This window comes from Desmodus rotundus, chromosome 13 (genome assembly GCF_022682495.2).
Source record: "Desmodus rotundus isolate HL8 chromosome 13, HLdesRot8A.1, whole genome shotgun sequence".
Classification (NCBI taxonomy): domain Eukaryota; kingdom Metazoa; phylum Chordata; class Mammalia; order Chiroptera; family Phyllostomidae; genus Desmodus; species Desmodus rotundus.
In genome coordinates this window covers 30419356-30438983 of record NC_071399.1, presented here as the reverse complement: position 1 = coordinate 30438983, position 19628 = coordinate 30419356, and the positions used below count along the sequence as shown (strand labels likewise).

General features: G+C 42.0%; 1 protein-coding gene across 2 annotated transcripts in view; it reads left to right on the top strand.

Moving 5' to 3' along the window:
• The window catches only part of COL4A2 (collagen type IV alpha 2 chain), a 183858-nt gene that overhangs the window by 109001 nt on the left and 55229 nt on the right, over positions 1-19628 (top strand). For both annotated transcript variants that reach the window (XM_045186661.2, XM_045186660.3), the window contains exons 5-16: positions 1882-2016; positions 2106-2150; positions 5166-5282; positions 6774-6845; positions 7225-7260; positions 7366-7428; positions 9336-9371; positions 12577-12618; positions 14356-14454; positions 16190-16225; positions 16831-16881; positions 17812-17856. In XM_045186661.2, the coding sequence (XP_045042596.2) occupies positions 1882-2016; positions 2106-2150; positions 5166-5282; positions 6774-6845; positions 7225-7260; positions 7366-7428; positions 9336-9371; positions 12577-12618; positions 14356-14454; positions 16190-16225; positions 16831-16881; positions 17812-17856 (777 nt within the window). The remainder of the gene's footprint in view (positions 1-1881; positions 2017-2105; positions 2151-5165; positions 5283-6773; positions 6846-7224; positions 7261-7365; positions 7429-9335; positions 9372-12576; positions 12619-14355; positions 14455-16189; positions 16226-16830; positions 16882-17811; positions 17857-19628) is intronic.

Below are 19628 nucleotides of genomic sequence, written 5' to 3'. Positions count from 1 at the left end.
TTGACACCCTCACACACTGTTGGTGGGAATGTGAAATGATGAAAACCAGTATGGCGTTCTCTCAAAAAGATGAGCATGGAATTACCGTAGGATTCGGTGGTGCCACTTCTAGGAACGAACCCGTGAGAAAGAAAACACAGACTGGAGCAGGGACACGCGCGTGCATGCTCACAGGGCCACTCCCAGCAGACAGACAGACCACAGGCTCGCCGTCCACAGGGTGTTACTCGGCCCTGACAATGAATGAAGTACTGACACATAATCACACAATACATGGATGGACTTCAAAAAAACTCTGTTGAGTGAAAGAAGCCAGACAAAAAAGGGTCACGTGTCATACATATAATTTCATTGATATGAAATACCAAGAAGGGAGAAATCCGAAAGCAGACTGGGGGTGGGGAGGATTGGGGAGCGACTGCTCAGTGGGTATGAGGTTTCCTCTGGGGATGATGAAATGTTTTGGAACTAGAGAGAGGACATTGTGAATGTACTGGAAGCCACTTTAAAAATGGTTAGTTTTATGTGGTGGGAATTTCACCTCAGTTAAAAGAAAAAAGTAATAACTTGCTCCAGAAAAGGAAAGACTGGAGTTTTATCCCCAAAGTCAGACTTCCCAGCCAAGACTTTATGGTTAAAAAGAGGTTCCCTGACAATGGGAGGAAAATGAGTCCATGATGGCGTTAGTCACGTTCCCCATGAAAGAGGATCGGAGAAAGGTTAATGAGTACAAGACAAGAATGTGGCTTTGTCATCTTTCAGACACACAGATTTTGTTCTGATGAGTAGTGGATGTTCCCCTTCGTTGGCTCCATTCACTAATCCCCTGGAGAGAGATTTAGTTTATGGACAGAAAAAATGACAGTCCTAATGAGGAACATTTTATCCCCCAAAGGACACTCCCTGTAAACACTGACAGGCCTCATTGTGATTAGGGAACGTAGGGCTTGGGGGCATGGTATATGATCACAAGACCGCTATATTCTCACAGAGCCACAAACAGAACAAAAATGAGCACAACTGGGAAAGTCATAAAAATCAGAACCAAAGCCTATTTTGTCCTGAAATTTGTAACAAATGTAGCATACTAAGACTCCTGACTAGAATCCAGCTAGAATGAGCCTGGGGTGTCGTGAGTCCAAGGGCAAGGCTGTCTGCTTCTGACCACACTCCCCCCAGTCCCCTTCCTGTCTCTGAGTGTGACCACTCCAGTAACCTCGTGTGGGAGGAATCACACGGTGTTGGTCCTTTTCTGACTGACTTCTCTCACTGCGTGTAATGTCCTCCAGCTTCATTCATGTTGTGACGTGTGTCAGAATTTCCTTTTTAAGGTGAATAATATCCCATCACATGGATGGCCCACATTTTGTTTTTCCATTTATCCATCGATGGACACTTTGCTCCCACCTTTTAGCTATTGTAAAAATGCTGCAGGGAACATGGATATGGAAATAATCTGTTTAAGTCTGCTTTCAATTCTTTTGAGTATCATCCCATAACTATTGTATGCATTATATTAAGGTAGAGATCTAAAAAATCTTAGAAATTTGTTTGGAACTTTTTTTTATTTAATAAAAGGATGTTTTTTAAAAAACAAGTTGATTCTTTCCAACCCAATGTTATCATTTCACAGTAGCATCACTTTAGTAACTTAGGATCATTTTCTCTTATATTTAATAGTTTTTTTCCTTTTAGCTCTATGAATTCTTTCTTTGCCAGAAGTCACGTTGTGGTTATGGTGCAGAAGGTGGTAGTTACATATAATGTTCTCTGAAGAGTATAGCTCTTTGAGAATGAGAGTGTGGTTTCCAAAGCAACATGACTGAAAGTGCTCATTCATTGCTATTAATCGTGGAAATTGAATGTATGTTGTTTCTACAGGGTCAGCCAGGGCCAGTGGGCCCCCAGGGATACACTGGGCCCCCAGGGTTACAAGGATTCCCAGGACTGCAGGGCCGCAAAGGTGACAAGGGAGAAAGAGGCGCTCCTGGGATCACAGGACCGAAAGGCGATGTGGTATGGAAAACATGGTATTTCCTCTCATTTTATGGAGGGCAGCGGGTGTATTGACTGGCCTTCATTAAGTTTGTTTGCCTTCTTTATAGGGAGCAAGAGGCGTTTCTGGATTCCCTGGTGCTGACGGAATTCCTGTAAGTTTTTGTAAGATTAGAATTTTAAAACACTGTACGCATGTGAACCAATAAATTTATTACTCTACAGAAACATCTTGAGCTAAACCTCCTTTTTTGTTTATAACATAAAACTTGTGGGGCTATATGTGCATCTCTTTCCCCTGGAATCCAGTCAAATGTTGGATGAATTGTTTCCTAGACTTGGCTTCAGAATTGAGGATACTTTGCTAGAACTGGACAATTGTTTTGTAATGAAAAGCTAGTGCCTTGCTAAGATATGCTCAATAAAGAGCCAGTCTTGAAATTTTGTTTGAACCATAGAACAACCTGAATATAAACTAGCACAGCCAACGTGGATGGAATGAAGCCCTGCTGCACATTTGTGTAGCTTCTCAAATTCTTTGTAGTAACCACACATAAACGAGAAGAGGCATGGAGTATCCATGAGAAAATCTCAAGATGCAATAAAATGTGTTTTTCTAACCTAGTTTACTTTACTACTTGTGGCATAAAAAAATAAACAAAGCAGCCTGAGTCACAGCCTTCTTCGCAGGGATCCGCAGCAGATTTCCCAGGGCCAGCTTCCTGCAGATCCCCTTCTCAGGGGCAAACCTGTCTGTCACACACTCAGACCCACCCCGTCTGTCTGCCGCGGAGGTTAGGGACAGCTGCTTCAGGACCCTCACACACACACGGTGTCGGCGCCTTTGCCCTATGGATACGTGTTCTCCATCACTGTGCTCACATGTGCACACTCACCTGCGCAGTGGTAGGCACACATGTGTGCACATCCCCCCGGCCACACGAGCAGGGCCGCCCCCTTGCAGAAGAACAGAGGAAGAGCATGAGTGCAGAGTCATCACAGAGAGTTGCTTTTTCTTCAGATTTTTAGCTCTGCATTCAAGAAGGCTTTGGCTACAGTAGAAGGAAGCAGTCGGAGCTAAAGAAAGAAGTCACGATGACCAAGACCTGAGGCCTGCGGGACCACTGACCCTAAGTGCCGCCCGGATGGGGCACTCAGACAGATACGGTCCGCTCTGAACAGATAAGGAAGTAACATGCTCAGTAGTCAGAATCTGGAGATTTCAGGAGTTAGACAGATAATGAAAGTTTTTCTACCAACTGCCTCAAACTATCACCCATTTTTTGAACTACTTTCTTGAACTCTGAACTATTCATCATTTTTTGTCTTCTGGAAGTTGAAATCTGAGTCTAAAATGGAGTGACATTATGGAAAAATATTTTAACTAATCTGTCATATTTTAATTCACTTTTCCACTTCATACTCATTTAATAAAGAAGCAAATATGTCATAAATAAGGAAGAAAGTAATCATATGGGGGAGTGATCATGATGAGCAAGCAGATAGCTGATCATTTTTTATAGAATCTTGGTGCTGCTAAATATAGTCGCTTTAACCACAGAACTCTGATACGACCTATCAACTTACATGTCACCTGCCATATCGAAGCTGTTAGTGAGTGTAGCACTTGAAGGACCTGGGTAATTTTAGCCGTTTAGAAGTCACATATAAAAAATGATGTGCACTAAAATCTTAGAGTGGTATCATACAGAAACATACCTAATCAGATGAAGAAAAAGAGATGGTCATTTAGCTCAATATAACAGAAATTTTTCTTTGAAACACAATTTCAAAAGAATTGATATGCAAATTCAAAGTGACTTAAATCAATTCTAAGGAAATCAGAAAGGCCAACAGCAGACAGATAATTCAGGAGAAGAATAAGGAACTTAATGGCACATTTTAAGCAAAGACATCCTAGAATACCACATATCTTGAACAGAACATCTACAAAGCTTGTTTTCTCAGGCTGGATTTGAAGGATTAGCTTTCAGAAATCCTCCCAAAAGAGGCCTTTGCTTTGAAGACCTTCAGACAGCTGGCTCGGGCTGGCTCTGGAACAGTGATTGTGCAGCATGGTTCCCAGAAGCCATCGGGATTGCTCTGACCCCCAGCAGGCCGACTGAAAGGTCTGCTGGGTCTCTTATCTGGTGGCACCAGTTAAAGCAATGGCTTTGAATATCTCAAGCAAAGTGATATGCAAACAAAAGAAAAATTTTACGTTTCTTATTATATTTCTTCGTATTATTTAGAATACAGGCACTCTATGTAGAATGGGTTCATTTGTCTTGAAATTTCACAGATTTCTCAAAGTAAATGTAAAAGACATCCTCATGGCCTCAAAAATCAATCTGAGATATATGTTTGGCCGACTATCAAGTAAATCAAAATTTTTAAGAATTACATAATACGAAAGCATCTTTGTGTAAACAATAACAAAACAGGCTGTGGTCTTATATTGCATAAATTATAGATTATTAACCCCCCCCTAGAATGTCTCCTGGGACCAGATGAATACAACTGAGGTGCCCGCAGACTTCACCTGGCCCTTTCTAGGTATTCAAAAGACACTCGGTCGTGTTGCCTCCCCTCTCTCACCACACATCCTAGAACACTTGACTTGCTTTCTATTCATGTTTAAAATATAGCAAGGAGTGTTCCCAAAGCACATAAAAAGAGAAAATCAGTTCTTCTAGCTATGGCCAAACCATTGGCTCTCTTACTTATTTAGGATGTGGGTCTGTCAAACTACCCAAAGCCAGTTGGCCACCACAGATAAAGGCGTCTTTGTTGTCCCTGAGAGAAGAAGATTGCTGCTTCTAGAACTTTTTCCTAGAATTTTTAAATCCACACCTCCCCTGTCCCTGCCAAAACAGTCCTCCCAGTCGCCCGATGAAGCAAGGTGGTAAAAATGCTGAGACAGTTCACTGCCCACCAAAAACCCTTGAGAAATAGAATTTTGTCTTGGAGGCTTTTCCCTGCTTGGAACTCCATCTCTGTGCCCTTGTCTACTTAATCTTTCATTTGTTCATTCATTGTGAGCTGGCTCTCCCCTTGGATTCGTGCCCGGGGCATCTCTGGTGAGAAGATTCGATACTGTTTTATCACACAGGTATATGAAAACTAAACACCTGTGGGCTGGATGACTTACTGCCATTTTTTGTTCCCAGGGACACCCCGGGCAAGGTGGACCCAGAGGACCACCTGGCTATGATGGCTGCAATGGGACCAGGGGAGACGTGGGCCAGCAGGGACACCCTGGCCCTGAAGGCTTCCCCGGACCTGCTGTGAGTATCACCAGCATAGCACATGCAGTTCACGTGGTTAGCTCCGGCACTTGTTGGAGCACTTGTTGGCGAAAATGTATGGAAGAGGCCGTATCCCGGGCTCTCCTTCATGGTCCCAGAAAGCCCAGCACAGGACCCTGAAGACTTTGTCTTAGAGAAACTTTCTAAGGATGGTGTGTTGCCTTCATTTCACTCACCTGTAGGGGCTGCAGGCACATGCTACACCTGCCTTTTATACTGAGGAAAATTTGCTCTCATTTTATTGGTCAGGATGAAGTACACCTCCCTGCTGAGATTTTCATGCAGACATCTAGGCATGATTTTCCTGAATTCAAATAACTTCATTTTCTGTATTCATTTTTAACCGTTAGCTTAGACAATCATTGGTTGGTTTATATTGTTCACTCCTACATTCTTCCAAGTGTCACTTCATTTCCTCCCATGCTCCAATTCAAGTAACTGTGAATCATAGGGTAAGAATGAAACTAAAATTTTAAAAAGCTTAAAGCTTAACAAAATTAGGAGTCACCATCGTTATTAGATTATAAAGTCCATTGTGACATGAAAGAACGATGATTTGCTTCAGCATATACAACACAGGAGTTGTTTTTTTTTAAGGGAGAACTTTCATGTATTGGTCTATTTCATGGCCTCATTTAGATTTCAGTGTCTTTGCAGAGAGTATGGAAATATTGTTCGGTAGTATATTGCTACCCTCTTACCACCAAAACACTGCAAATTCAGGATCATACTAACATTTTATTTGGTAAAACTTGTTTAAGGTGGGGAAGAACAGTCGTGAACACACGTCACCTGTTCCCCTGAAGCTGCTCAGTTTCTGGTCACACCTGCAGCTCTTCCAATTCCTGCTTCTCTTGACTCTTTTTTACATGGTTCAACTTTTAATAAGCTGCATCATTTTCTAGTCTATTCTAACAAAATAACTTTTGTCAGCAACAAATGTATTCATTACTTTAAAATATTGATTTTATATGTAGATAGTAAGACATGTATACATGTACATATGTATGTATGTACATATCATGTATATTTGACACAATTTTAGTTTTAAAGAATGACTCAGTATCTCCCCCACAAATGGTGCTTCAGAGTACATGTTAATATTTTCAGTACACTAATGCCAAACAAAACACAAAATAATACTACACAGAAAAATAACATGTTGGTATACTGAAGGCTTAGTTTACTGAGCATTCATTTGGGGTTTTGAAAATAATTCAGACCCTCTAAAGTATTTCCATTGTAACTTGAAAGAAAGATACTATCGGATAAACATGAAAGTAGAAGTCTCACCCTTGTGGTTGAAGGAATGCAGTGCTGGTCTTCAGAGTAATCTCAGTAAGCCACGGGAGTAATTACATATTGCCCATGAAAGGCAATATCTAATCACCCAAATGACTATAGCTGCTCTAAATGTTAACGGACTATCTTTGCCTTTTTCCTCGTTCTGCCACATACGTATTACTCTAGGGGCCCCACGGACCCAAAGGGCAGAAAGGTGAACCTTACGCACTATCTAAAGAGGACCGTGACAAATACAGGGTAAGTTTGCTAGGGATGGAAGTACCTGATTAAGCAATCCAGTGTAAATGATTGGTTAATAAAATTGATTTTCCAGTAAACTCTGAGTTGTAAGAATGAATGGAATAGAGGAGTGCACAGATAGGATGGAATAATCCAAAATCATGCCTAATTAAAAAATCACTTTAAATCCTTTCAGAATATTTTTCCATCTTATATTAAATTGTGGGTACATCCTCTCTCATATTCAAAATACCTTAGATATTAGGTTAATTAACATTACCAAGTCCTGTTAGGGCTGATATAATTCATATACTTGTTTACAGTGTTGTAATAAAATGTAACTAAGTCTAAAGTTCAGCTTAAAAACTAGAACCTTAAAATTATTTCTTCTCAATAGGGTGAACCTGGAGAGCCTGGATTGATTGGTTTCCAGGTAAGTTTTATTTTTATCAGAGGATGTTCCTAGAAAATTAAGAATTCAGGACTCCAAATACCAGTCAACCTCTCTTAACGGCCTTCTTTTGTTGCCTGTCCTTAGGGGCCTCCCGGCCGCCCTGGGCCTATGGGACCAATGGGTCCAGTTGGAGTTCCAGGAAGACCAGTAAGTACCACACATATGTGCTCATTCTTGGACCATTGCCAAGGCATCCTCTAGAGATGCAGCTCCTTCAACTGTTAATACAGGTGAAAGTTCCACAGTACAACTATAATGCTTGTGGCCACTACAAAAAAACATAAACAAAACAGGTCACCCCTTGCCTATATTTTGTTGCTATTAAGTTTGAAGAATGAGAACCCAACTTTGTGGTCACCAGATCACTGCCAACTATGTCAGATTTAAACTTGCTGCTGGCTGGGTGCTATTCCAGTCATCCACAAGGTCTCTCTGCCCCACACCTAACCAGCTGACCAGGGGGCTATCATCCCTGGGCAAAGCAAACCAAAGTCCAACCAGGTGATAAGAAGGAAGTGGGCTCTGCTTAGACTTGGCCACCATAGCTGGTGTGTCATACCTGGGCATGATCATTACAGCAGTTATATGACACCTGGGCATGGCCATCACAGCAGGTATGTCACACCTGGGCATGGACATTATAGCGAAAGTATACTACACCTGGGTGTGTCCATCACAGCAGGTGCATTGATCTGGGCATGGCCATTATAACCAGTGAAATATTGGACCTCAATTAATAAAATGGCCCTTGTGCCCCACCTGAATGGGAGTCCACAGGTGTTTACTCCCCTTGCAATTCAAATGGTAAGAGTAAGGCACAACAAGACAAATACTTGGATGAAAGAGGGCTTGATGCTAGGAGGGGAGAGGAGGAGAAAGGAGAGCAGCCCTCAGGCCACTCCCACCACTGCACAAGGGAGCCAGGAGATACACTGGTGAGTTCAGAAAGGTTTTTGACTCTTATTCCACACATCGATTTTTAGTAATAAGACAAATAAACCTTAAACTTAAGAAGGAGAGATTTTGGCTACAGGTGAGAAAGACCCTTTCACAAAAAACAATTTCTCAAGACTGGGGGCTACTCTTAAGGGAGGTTGTGGTATCAGGTTCTTGGCAGATATTGAGAAACAGTGGAGACACGTGTGCTTGGAAAGACTATTCATAATTTTCTTCAGACTATAGATAATAATAATTGATTTAATTGATTTTGTTTCTACAAATCAAGTTTCCCTAGTGTTGTAAAAGTCATTTTTGCAAGTAGCCCACTGTTATGAAAGATTTGGCCGAGTGGAATGAAACTGGGATGGTACCATGAGAGGTTCGTTTCTCTCCTGCTGCGTGTGGTTGTTGACTCAAAGCACACATGCCGCATGGTTGGGGGCGGACATTATACTTTAAATACGCATTACAGGGAAATTGGAACAACAGATTGTACCTGCTGGGTGCTTTGCTGATTTGACAACTTTAAGTTCTTCGTATGGCCATTAAAATCACCCACAGTCCCCCGCCTGTTCACTTCTGACACAAATTATTCTTTTTGTGCACTTTTAAAACTTCATCGGAAGTGGGGTGTTGACACTGATTCTTTGCAGATAGATGCATGGTGATATTTGTGGGTGGACTTTCCAGTATTGGTCTGTAGATTAATTCTGCCTGTGAACATTTTCTGACCAGCAAAAAGTGCTAGACAGTGCCCAGCAGGCAACCCCAGAGGGAGTCAGGAGAAATGGTCTCGGCAGTGGCAGGGCCGGGGACCTTGGAGAGGGAGGAGAGCAAACATGAATAAGACATGGGTGAAGTCAAAAGTCTAAACCCAGGAAAGCTAACCCAAAACAGCTGTGTGTGGACAGCCGGCCAATTCTGGGAACCGGGCCTGACCCCAGCCCTCTACCCCCCAGCTGTTCCCGCCTGCTGAGACAGATGTATTGGAAACCTCTATACATACAACATGATGTTCTAAATATACAGGGAATGGCTTTCCCAGACTTTCTGGCAGATGTTATCTGGGTCCTGGGATAAATAAACAGTTTACAAATTTCTTTGTATTTGTGCAGGGACCGCCTGGACCCCCTGGACCAAAAGGACAGCAAGTAAGTTGATTGTTGGGGGTGAGGGAGAGGGAAGGGGGAACTTACGCATCTGTGTATGTCTTTCTGGACCATAGAACTACTTAATGGGCAACTATAGATTGCTTATGTCATGGTGAGAACCATTTTGAGGTTTGTAAGACTTAATGTTACAGACTCCAAAGATAAATCCAGTGGTACCTCTGGAGTAGCTGGCACGTTAAATGAGTGCATGTGTTGAATGATTTGCTTGCAAATCACGTAACGTTCCTGTTGTATGAGAATCAAAGTGGTAACTGATTAGGAATCAAGATACAGGGACAGCTCATTTTTATCTGTGTGTGTAAATTGATGAGAATGGGTAAAATGTTGCCATGTGTCGAGGGGGTGGCGGGGGGGAACCAGTGGCTTTCCTACTTGGATGTAATTAGGTTCTATAAGACTGTTGTGTCAGCCTCTATGGATATATATAGTCAATGGTTTTCAACTTCAGCTAGAGCCCAAAGCTGTACTGCTTGTACCAGAGAACGATTATTAAGTTGGTTGGAGCACAACAAAGTAGGTGCCTTTTTAGAACTTGGAGACAGAGCTAGAGTTCAGTGTAGTTTGTGAAAGTTAGGTAAAATGTCCAAGACAAACAGTAGGAGGTTAGTGAGGGAAGTATTTGATCAAAACTTGACATAAGACTATGCTGTATACCTAATACAAAACAATATTGAATGTAAATTGTAATTTAAAAAATTTTTTTCAAAATTGACATGAGTCAGCTACTGGGCCACCATTACCAACATTTAAGGACCATTCCGTGGCCTACATGTAGCTAAGCCATCTCCCAACCTGCACATTCCCGTCCTGCTCCACAGAAATTCCATCTCAGCGACCTCCTCAAGATCTCAGCTGCCACCACCCCCAGGCCTGCAGGTCCCAGCACCTCTGACAGGGCTTCCAGCTACGGCTAAAGCTTGTTAAAGCCTCCATCACTGGGCTCCCCACTGTCTGGCAGCCTCAAGCAGGGTGGGAATGGCCCACAGCCAAGAGAAGCAGCCAAGAGAAGCAGATGTAGGATGGGGTGGCTAGCCCCAAGGTCACCTCAGATCCCCACTTGGCTGCAACACAAAAGGCCCTCACCCCCCACCAGGTCACTTCCTGGTGACTTGGACAACTAGCTCGTGAGGCTAAGGGACCATGGGGGCCCAAGCAGATCTCATTCTGATCTAGCCTGGCTGCATTTCTGAGCTTTGATTTCAGCTCCCAGCCAGGTGGAAAAGAAGCAAAAATGCAGAAATTAATTAAATTCTTTGTTTTCATTTTCAGGGGCATTGAAGGGGCGGGAGGTATACTGCAGAGAGAAAGATCAGATAAGGTCCTACATGATCTTTTATCGAGATGGAAAAGTAGATACCCCAAGAAAGAAGCAATTGATTGGAGGTCAAAAAAAATATTACTTCTATAATGTAGTACAGGCATATCTCGCTTTATTGCACCACTTAATTGCGCTTCAGAGATACGTGGTTTTTTACAAATCGAAGGCTTGTGGCAACCCTGAGGGAAGCACGTCTGTTGGCACCATTTTTCCAGCAGATTCAGGTGATGGATACTGTTTACTTAGCTATAAAGTATTTTTTAATTATGATACACACAGCTATTTTAGACGATGCTTTTGCACACCTAATGGACTACAGTAGAGTATCAACATAACTTTTACATGCACAGTGAAACCAAAAAAATTATGTGACTCGCTTTATTGCGGTACTTACTTTATTGTGGTAGACCTGCCATATCTCCCAGGTCTACCTGTGTGGTTTTTCATCTATGCCTATTTTACACACCAAAGTCACGTCAGTTCTCCCATACATGGCAACTCCACTCATGAAACTATTAAATACTTGCAAAGCACTTGGCCTCACTTTGCCTCTTGGGCAAAAAGGAAGATGAAGACATATAAAATCCCAAGAATCACTATCCCCTAAAATCATTAAAGGATAGGAAATGTTTATGTGAAAGTAGGATTATCTTACCAAAAATGAGAAATAGCTGAGGCAGAAGAGAGAATGAATCATGGTCTTCAAATAGGGGACCCACATTGGGGGGGTGGGTTGGCTACTTTCTAAATCTGAAGGGTCCAGCAAACGCTCCAAGTCACTAACCTGTAGAGATGCTACAGGATCGATCAAAAAGACCTGGGATCAAACTGAGCGCTGCCATTCATTACCTATGAGGCTTTGGTCAAAGGAAATGACCATTTGACCATCTGTGACACCCAGACTCACGCTGTGGTACAGAGGACTAAAGGGAGAGTGAAGCGTTTAGCATATGGAGCCTGGACTGTTCTAGTCCATACAGCCAGTGTAGAATCAATAATACAGTCAGTTTGCTGATCGTCAGGATGTTTGAAGAGTAGAATATATTTCAAAAAGCAAATAGTAAACTATTCCCAAAAGCAACAAAATAGCTGCTCTTAGTCCACTATTTCTGAGGTTTTGCTTAGAGTATAAAATAAAAAATGTCTTAAAAGCCTATCTATATTAAACGAATAGCATATCATTTTTATGAACCCCAGAATTCCATCACTTAGGTTTCATCCTAGTGAATGCTCAGAATACATTATGAAGTGCCACCTCTGCAGCTGATACATCATCTCAGTTTGCTCCTGTTCATATTGTGTGATATCCTGGCTCAGACTTTTGTTACACATTTACATATGGAAATAGCAAAACAAAAGACAGTAACTTTCTTTTTTTAACTTTATTTTTCAATTACAGTTTACATTCAATATTATTTTGTATTAGTTTCAGGTGTACGGCGTAGTGGGTAGACATTTATATGATTTTTGAAGTGATCCCCCCAATAAATCTAGTACTTCTAACACCCTACATAATTATTACAATATTACACACTGTATTCCCTGTGCTGTAATTTACGTCCCTGTGAATGTTTCGTAACTGCCAATTTGTGCTTCTTAATCCCTTCACTTTTTTCACCCATCTCCCCCATTCCCCTCCTCTCTGGCAACTATCATTTTTATCTCTGTATCTATGAATCTGTTTCTGTTTGTGTGAGTAACTTTCTTTTTGTGATTAGTTTCTGGGAGGTAAAGCCAGGATGTTATGCAAGGAGAGTTGTGCAGTGATGGGGCAAATAAATTTTAGGTGTCTTTTTCAAAAATAAAAACCCATTTTACTATGATTGTTGACTTGTAAAAACTTATAGAAGCTTATTTATCTTTCAGGGCAACAGAGGACTTGGTTTTTATGGAGAAAAGGGTGAAAAGGTAAAGGAAATGTAATAGATTAAAGGAGATGCATGCAGTGTTTAGTAGTTAGGAAAAAATTTTAATGACTATGTTTTATATTTTTCTCCTGAGGTGATCTGCAAATAGACCATTTGCATAGGAAGTAATTATTATAATAAAGTGCCAAGTCATCAAACACACTTCAGTGATAGTTATGGAGCAAGAAGAGAGTGAAAGTGTACCCTCTAGGGTGGCCCCAGACCTCTACCGTAGACATAACGTCAGCCGTTTTCTGACTTGGGGAATCCGAGAGTGACTGAGGAGGCAGAAGCCAGAGCCTCAGACTAATGTGGAGCCAGCTTGGGGACCAGATGACATGGCCAGCTCTGGTTGGGCTCAGAAGCAGGAAGGAGGATCACGTGGACTTTTATAATTGCCCGCAGTGCATAGATTCAAACACCACATAGCCTTTGAACAGATCACTTGAGATCATGTACGTGAAAAGCTCATCATAGCACCCACACCCACTGAGCTAAACCCAGGAACATGCACTCCCATCGCATTCACCCCAAAACCTGTAAAACAGACTGGCTCATTTGGTGTCATTTGAGCATTTTCATTTTGTTTTAGTTTTTAATTGAATAGCACATTAAACTTTCACTACTCAGGTGTTGAAAGGACTTTGTTCTTCGTATTAATACCATACAAGAAACTATAAAGAAAAATGTTGGAAGATCTAAATACACAAGTTTAAATTCTTGTACAATGAAATATAACAAAATAGTAAAATAACATAAAAAGAGGATAAACCTAGGAAGAAATAATTGGGTAAAGAGAAGAATAGTCACATTATATAGAGTGGAAATGAAGTTAATGTCTGTAATCTACAAAAAGTTTATTTAAATTGTTAATTAAAAAAACTGTAGGTAAAGAGGAGATGAATAAACAGTTTGGGTATTTTTTAGGTGTGATATTAGCAGACACTCAGGATGCACTGTGGAGTACCACTTCTGCAGCTAACACATCATTCAGTTTCCCCCTGTTCATGTTATGTGATGCCTGGGCTCAAACTGATATTATATAATTTACACAAGGAAAGAGCTAAAGAAACAATAACTTTCTTTTTATGTCACGTAGTTCCCGGGAGGTCAGGTGAGCACATTATGTTAGGACAGTTGTCCAGTAATGTCGCAGATCTGTAGGTTTCACCTCTGTGTGCCACACAGAAAAGTGATTCTTGCTGATGACAAAAACACCAACTGAAACAATCTTTAGATATTATATTGACTAAAGATGCTACTTTTTATTATATAACAACACCCTTCAGGGGGAAGTAGTGGTGAAACTGGAGTAATCATTCATTCCTTAGACATTTCTTATATCTTGGTCCCGATCCTGGCAAGCAATAGAGTGATACCTATTAAGAGCCATGAATACATTTAGCCCTCAGACCTAATAATTTCCTTGTTTAGAAACGTATCATAAGGAATTAATTCCAGAGAAGCAAATGCAGCCCCAAATTATGAACAACCTAACCAGCTTTTATGCAAACACTATTATTAATGCAAGTGGAATACAAATTTTACATCATGATTATTTCATTTTAAATTATGGGTTTTTTGTATGTTATAAATATAACACTACAAAATTGATGTGCATGGGGTAAGTAATATGCAAAGAACAAAAATGAAGTTTCTGGTGGGATCATGCTTTTATTAAATGTTGGTAGTGTCTTCTCAATGTATAAAGACTACTGCTTTGCTAAACTATTCACAGGGCGACATGGGACAGCCAGGACCCAATGGGATTCCATCAGACACCAACCGTGAGATCGTAGGGCCCACAAGTTCAGTCATCCCTTCAGATCCGTATAAGGTAATGGGCTTCACCGAAATAGACTGTATTCCCAGTTGAATTTTAAAAAAGAGAGAGACACAGGAGAAAAGATAAATTTCTTCAGTTTTATTCAAACAGTCGCACTTGAAGAGGAAGCGTCCTCATCATCAAATTGTGCATGACAGCACAACTATTCTTTCAGTCAAACAACTGCATCAGCCCGTCATCCTAAACAATCGCGATGACTTTGAAACAACACGAGGATCCATTTTAAAAAGTCTCAAATCTAGCCTTAAGTATGCGAGTCTCCGGTACAGACATAGGTTATGGTCAGAGCACAGTGCAAACCCAGTATGTGGAACTCTCTGACAAAACGCTGTAGTCTGCAACACAAGCCTGCTTTTACTCTCTGCTGGCACAAAGAATAATTGCGGGGGTGGGGGTGTTCATCCAATTGATTTCGTGGCCCTTATAATGTCTATCAACATTTCATTTGATTAAAAACATACTTTTGGAGTCAAATAAAAATCATCCTGCTCTACTATCCTGCTCTACCACGGACTCACTCAGATGGGCCACTTACCCTCCCTAAGCTTTGGCGTTCCCTTGTACCAACTGAAGATAGTAAGACTGACCTTGTAGAGCTGTGGAATGGATTACAGGGAGCCACAGGTGAAACACCCAGTATAAAGTCGGGTACAATCAACCAAAATAAAAACCCCCAAACATAGAATATAATTTCCAACGCTCAAGTATCTGTCAAGATGGGGGTTGCATGCTTGGTTATGATGGGAGAGGTAGGCATGACCACTGCCTGAGTGGGGGACTGAATCCAGGCAGCTGGGCTGAGTGGTAGGTGACTTGACCATTGGCAAAAGTGGCCTGGAAGGTGGCTGGTGCAAGGCAGAAGTGCCAGAGGAAATTGTCGGAAGCAGGTGGTTGTGTGCAGCTGACAAAGTGAGATAGATGTCCCTAGACAACTGGGCAGGAACAGGGGCTCCACTGAGTCATCAGGATGGATTCTGAACGGGCTTCTGGCTCCTGGAGGTGACCTGGCCATCAGACAGGTAGGGCCTCTGTCCAGGACTTGAAGATGGAGCAAGACCAGAGCAGGTTCGATCCACGCTGAGATGCTCAAGCTTCCAGAACACATTTCCTTAGTTTTCTGCCACCGAGAGAGGTGGTCCAAGCCTGGGACCTGGCCAGCCTGCAGGGGACAGTCTTGGTCTGCAGGGATCTGGGTGCTATCTTAGCAGTGATGGAGAGCAAGGATGAGCCAGTCAGTACATTTCTTTCACCATTTTAGACCAAGAGAAATGAAAAACTGGATCATACAGAGTTGGAGTTTCTTTCCAAAGCCACTGTTGCTTGGGGTCTTAATATATTCCAAATGTGCCTTTTCCTCAGAGAATCCTTCTAGTAATATTTTATTTAAATGAATACTATAAGTCAGGGCTCTTCTCTGGGCATATTCTCCCAGCACAGCACGGCGTATATGCTTGCAGCTGTGGAGTAATAAAGGAAACCACACAGACAGAGACAGCCATGAAGTCACATAAAAAATAATGCACTTTAATTTACATTATGAATGTCCAGAAGAAATAGTGCACATGTTTTCCTCGAATTTTGAAGCTGCAAAATACAGCTTTCTTTCATTTATAATGATTGTTTAAAGTTTTATTACTTTTAATTTCATATCATAAACCCTGATTAATCTTAAATATTACTTATTTTCAAATTGATGAGTGTTTCTTATTTTTCATTTTCTTCACAGGGTGAAAAAGGAAGCATGGGGGAACAAGGAAGAGTGGTAAGTCGAGCAATAAAGATGTTTCTGCTCACGGTGGTTCCCAGATTCTTGGTGACCCTGTTGCCCTGATGGAATGCGCAGGGGTCGTCAGGCCTCGTGACTGGTGGTTTCCAGCCCATTTGTCTACAGCAAGAAAGTATTATCATTGATTTTTATGAAGTTTTATTTTCAGAAAATAGTTTGAGAATGTCTTCCTTTTTGCATAATAAACACCGGCTAATTAACACTTTGTGAAGTTCAGAAAAGGAACCTAAATGTTTTAAAAGAGCAGATGTGTGGGTGGTGGGGCTGGTAGGCCCTGCCTCTGTTCTGGGGGTCTAAACTGGTGAAGGCTCCGCTCTCTCTTTCATCTCCGGCTCGCCTGCCCCTGTGTTTATTCCCTGTCCTCCCGCATCATCACTCACCGTGTGGGGAAGGCAGGCAATGTTTTTATACCTGATGATCCAGGCAGACTCACAGATCCCGGTGAATCTGCCATTTCACTGAGCTGGAATGGGAACCCCAGAGGCAGGCTGGCCACAGTCAGGCTGCTGAGAAACGGAATTCGTGATCAGGTGAAGTGTGAAGTGTCGGCCTCTACCTCAGGTCTCTGTGTTCTCTCCTAGGGCATTTCCTTGAAAGGAGAAGAAGGAATCATGGGCTTTCCAGGACTCCGGGTAAAACCTGTGTTCCATAATTGTGACTTCTTCTCTTTTGATTTGATTTTTTAATCAGCGTTAGTTTTTTGGAGCAGGTTTTGGTTCACAGCAAAGTCAAGCAAAAGTGCAGAGTTATTTGCCTCATACTCCCATTCTCCTCCACACCCCAAACCAGAGTAGTCCACTGGCCACAGTAGATGAGATTGACCTGTCATTATCACCCAGTAACTGTGGTTTTTAAAACTGTATGTGCATTTGGAGAAAGGTAGGAACAGAACACAAACACATTTCTGCTTGTATTAGATTAAATTAATCTGTGGTAACAAAAATGTAGACTGATTCCAACATACAAGAAGTTGATTTCTTGCTATCCTAAGAATCCAACAAAAATATCCCTGGTGGGTTGGGAATGGCACAGAGCAGTGTCTCCTCCCAAGGAAATTCAGCCACCTGTGCCTCCCATGCCCCAGGGCAGACTTCTTTCACAGACGGTGGCCTGAAATGGTACCTACTACTTCCGCCCTCTCTCCATCAGCCAGAACTCAGTCACCTGGACAAACCCAGCCACAGTGAGCTGGGAAATGTGGCCAAAACCAAGAGAAAGTGGCCTTGTGGCAGCCACTACCACAAGAAGAAATGTCACAAGCTCCAAAATAAGAACAGAGGCTCATGAGAACTTTGGAGCGCAGGCCTTTTGTTATATTTACCATTCATACCATCTTTACGAATTTCTCCATTTATCTTTAAGTGGTAGATATGATGTATCATATGAAAGTGTCACTGAAGTGAGCCATCTCCTTCAGAAAAGAGAAGGAGTTTCGGGTGGTTTCAGTACTTCCGTGGTAAAGTGTTATGTTTTAGTCCACGTCAGCTGCCACAGTAATGCCCTCTGGGAAACGTTGCTGTATATCCTAAGCTGTTACTGCTTCTGTTTTCTTTTCTGTGCAGGGTTACGCTGGCATAGATGGCGAGCAAGGCGCACAAGGACAGAAAGTAAGTGTGATGCATACATGCATCTGCTCCAGGCCTGAAACCTCTTACAAAGTTCAAACTTAAAGACTGCGGAATTCCAGGAACAAAAAAATGTGCCCCGGGGAAAAAAAAACGTTTTTAATTTTCCCTACATGTACTACAGCGTAAGTAATGCTTGGACCCAAGCATTTGAAATGCTTTCTCTCATGTTTGCAAACCAGCCCTTCAGTTCTCCCCTCCAGGCTCTCCTCACCCAGCCCCTCCCAGCCTCCGCTTCTGTGCCTTCCAGTCTCAGTCTCGTCCTCTGTGTCATCCTGTGTCACTCTTAGGGAGGTTGTCAACATGGTGACCAGGGGTTCACCTGCATGTTTTACAAACTGACCTCACACATTTTCACGCTTTGTTTATCTTTAATGATGACCCAATTAGCTATTTTTGCCATGTGTTCTGTAGGCAGATTTTTGGCAATTTTTTGAGAAGAAAACACTATGTGAGAAATGTACTGTGACTCCAGATCAGGCTTAGAATTGTCTGAATGCTAGGTCATATGAGAGAGTACACAGAGAAATAGATTTTTTAATTAATTATTTATTATCTTCACTATTCATTATTTTCACTAATTCAATCATAGAATATATAGCACATCTTCCTATCTCAGGCCCCCAGCATTCTGCCCAGAGGCAGCTCTGTGGGTACCGTTTCAGATGAGTGCTGGCATACAAAGGACATGTATTTTTACATGCATGTAATTTAATGAGAGAAAGTAAAAATATCTGTATCATTCTGCCACTTGTTTTTTCATCTAGTGTGCCTCAGAGATTACGCCACATTAGTGTGTTCACACACACGTAGTTCTGCTACTAAGCTATAGCAGTGCAGTAAATGGATGAACCATGTTTGCTTAACAGGCCCCTCACAGTGGCTTCCAGCTGCTTGCTGTGTCCAACAGTCATGCAGTCAACAGCGTGGCGCACACATCTTGGTACCCCTGGCTTACTGTTTGCATAATTCACTCCTTATAGGTGCATAGGAATAGATGTTTTTTAAAAATTGATTGAGCCCTGGCCAGGTGGCTCAGGTTAGAGCATCATCCCGATACACCACAGCTGCAGACTCGGTCCCCAGTCAGGGCACATACAAGAATCTGCCAATGAATGCATAAATAAATGGAACAACAAATTGATATTTCTCTCCTTTTCTCTCTCTCTCTCTCTCTCTCTCTCTCTCCCCCGCTCCTGCCCTCCACCCCACCCACTTTTAAATAAATAAACAAATAAATAAATAATTGGTTCGGCCTCCAAATCAGACTCCTGCTCATCTGCTCATGGCTCCACTGAGCGACTAGAGAACCATAAGCACTATGGTAGTGAGCAATGGGTCTTGTCAGTGCCCCTGCTGCTAGAAGGGGCTTGACTCCCAGATTTGGTTTCTGACCTCCACCAGCCCTAGACTCGGGCGTCTTACTCCCATATTCTGATTTTGACCACTCACAATGAGTACCAATCTTGATCCCTTCCTGTAACACCAATTGACGTTATTTTTCCTATTCCCGTCCTTTTATCTTAAACTCAACCAGGGATGGCCCCTAATTACACCCATCCTCTCACTAGTAACTGATAGGAGTACCCCCAAAGGTTGTATGCCTAGAGCCAGGTGCTCTCCCTGCAGTACCCCCAACTAAAGGCCAAAAGACCAACTTCTAGTTTGAGGATTATAGTATGCAAGTGTTGTAAAGTGACAGAGGAGTAAAGCAAACATTAACATTTAAAAGTAATTTGTTGCAACCCACTCCA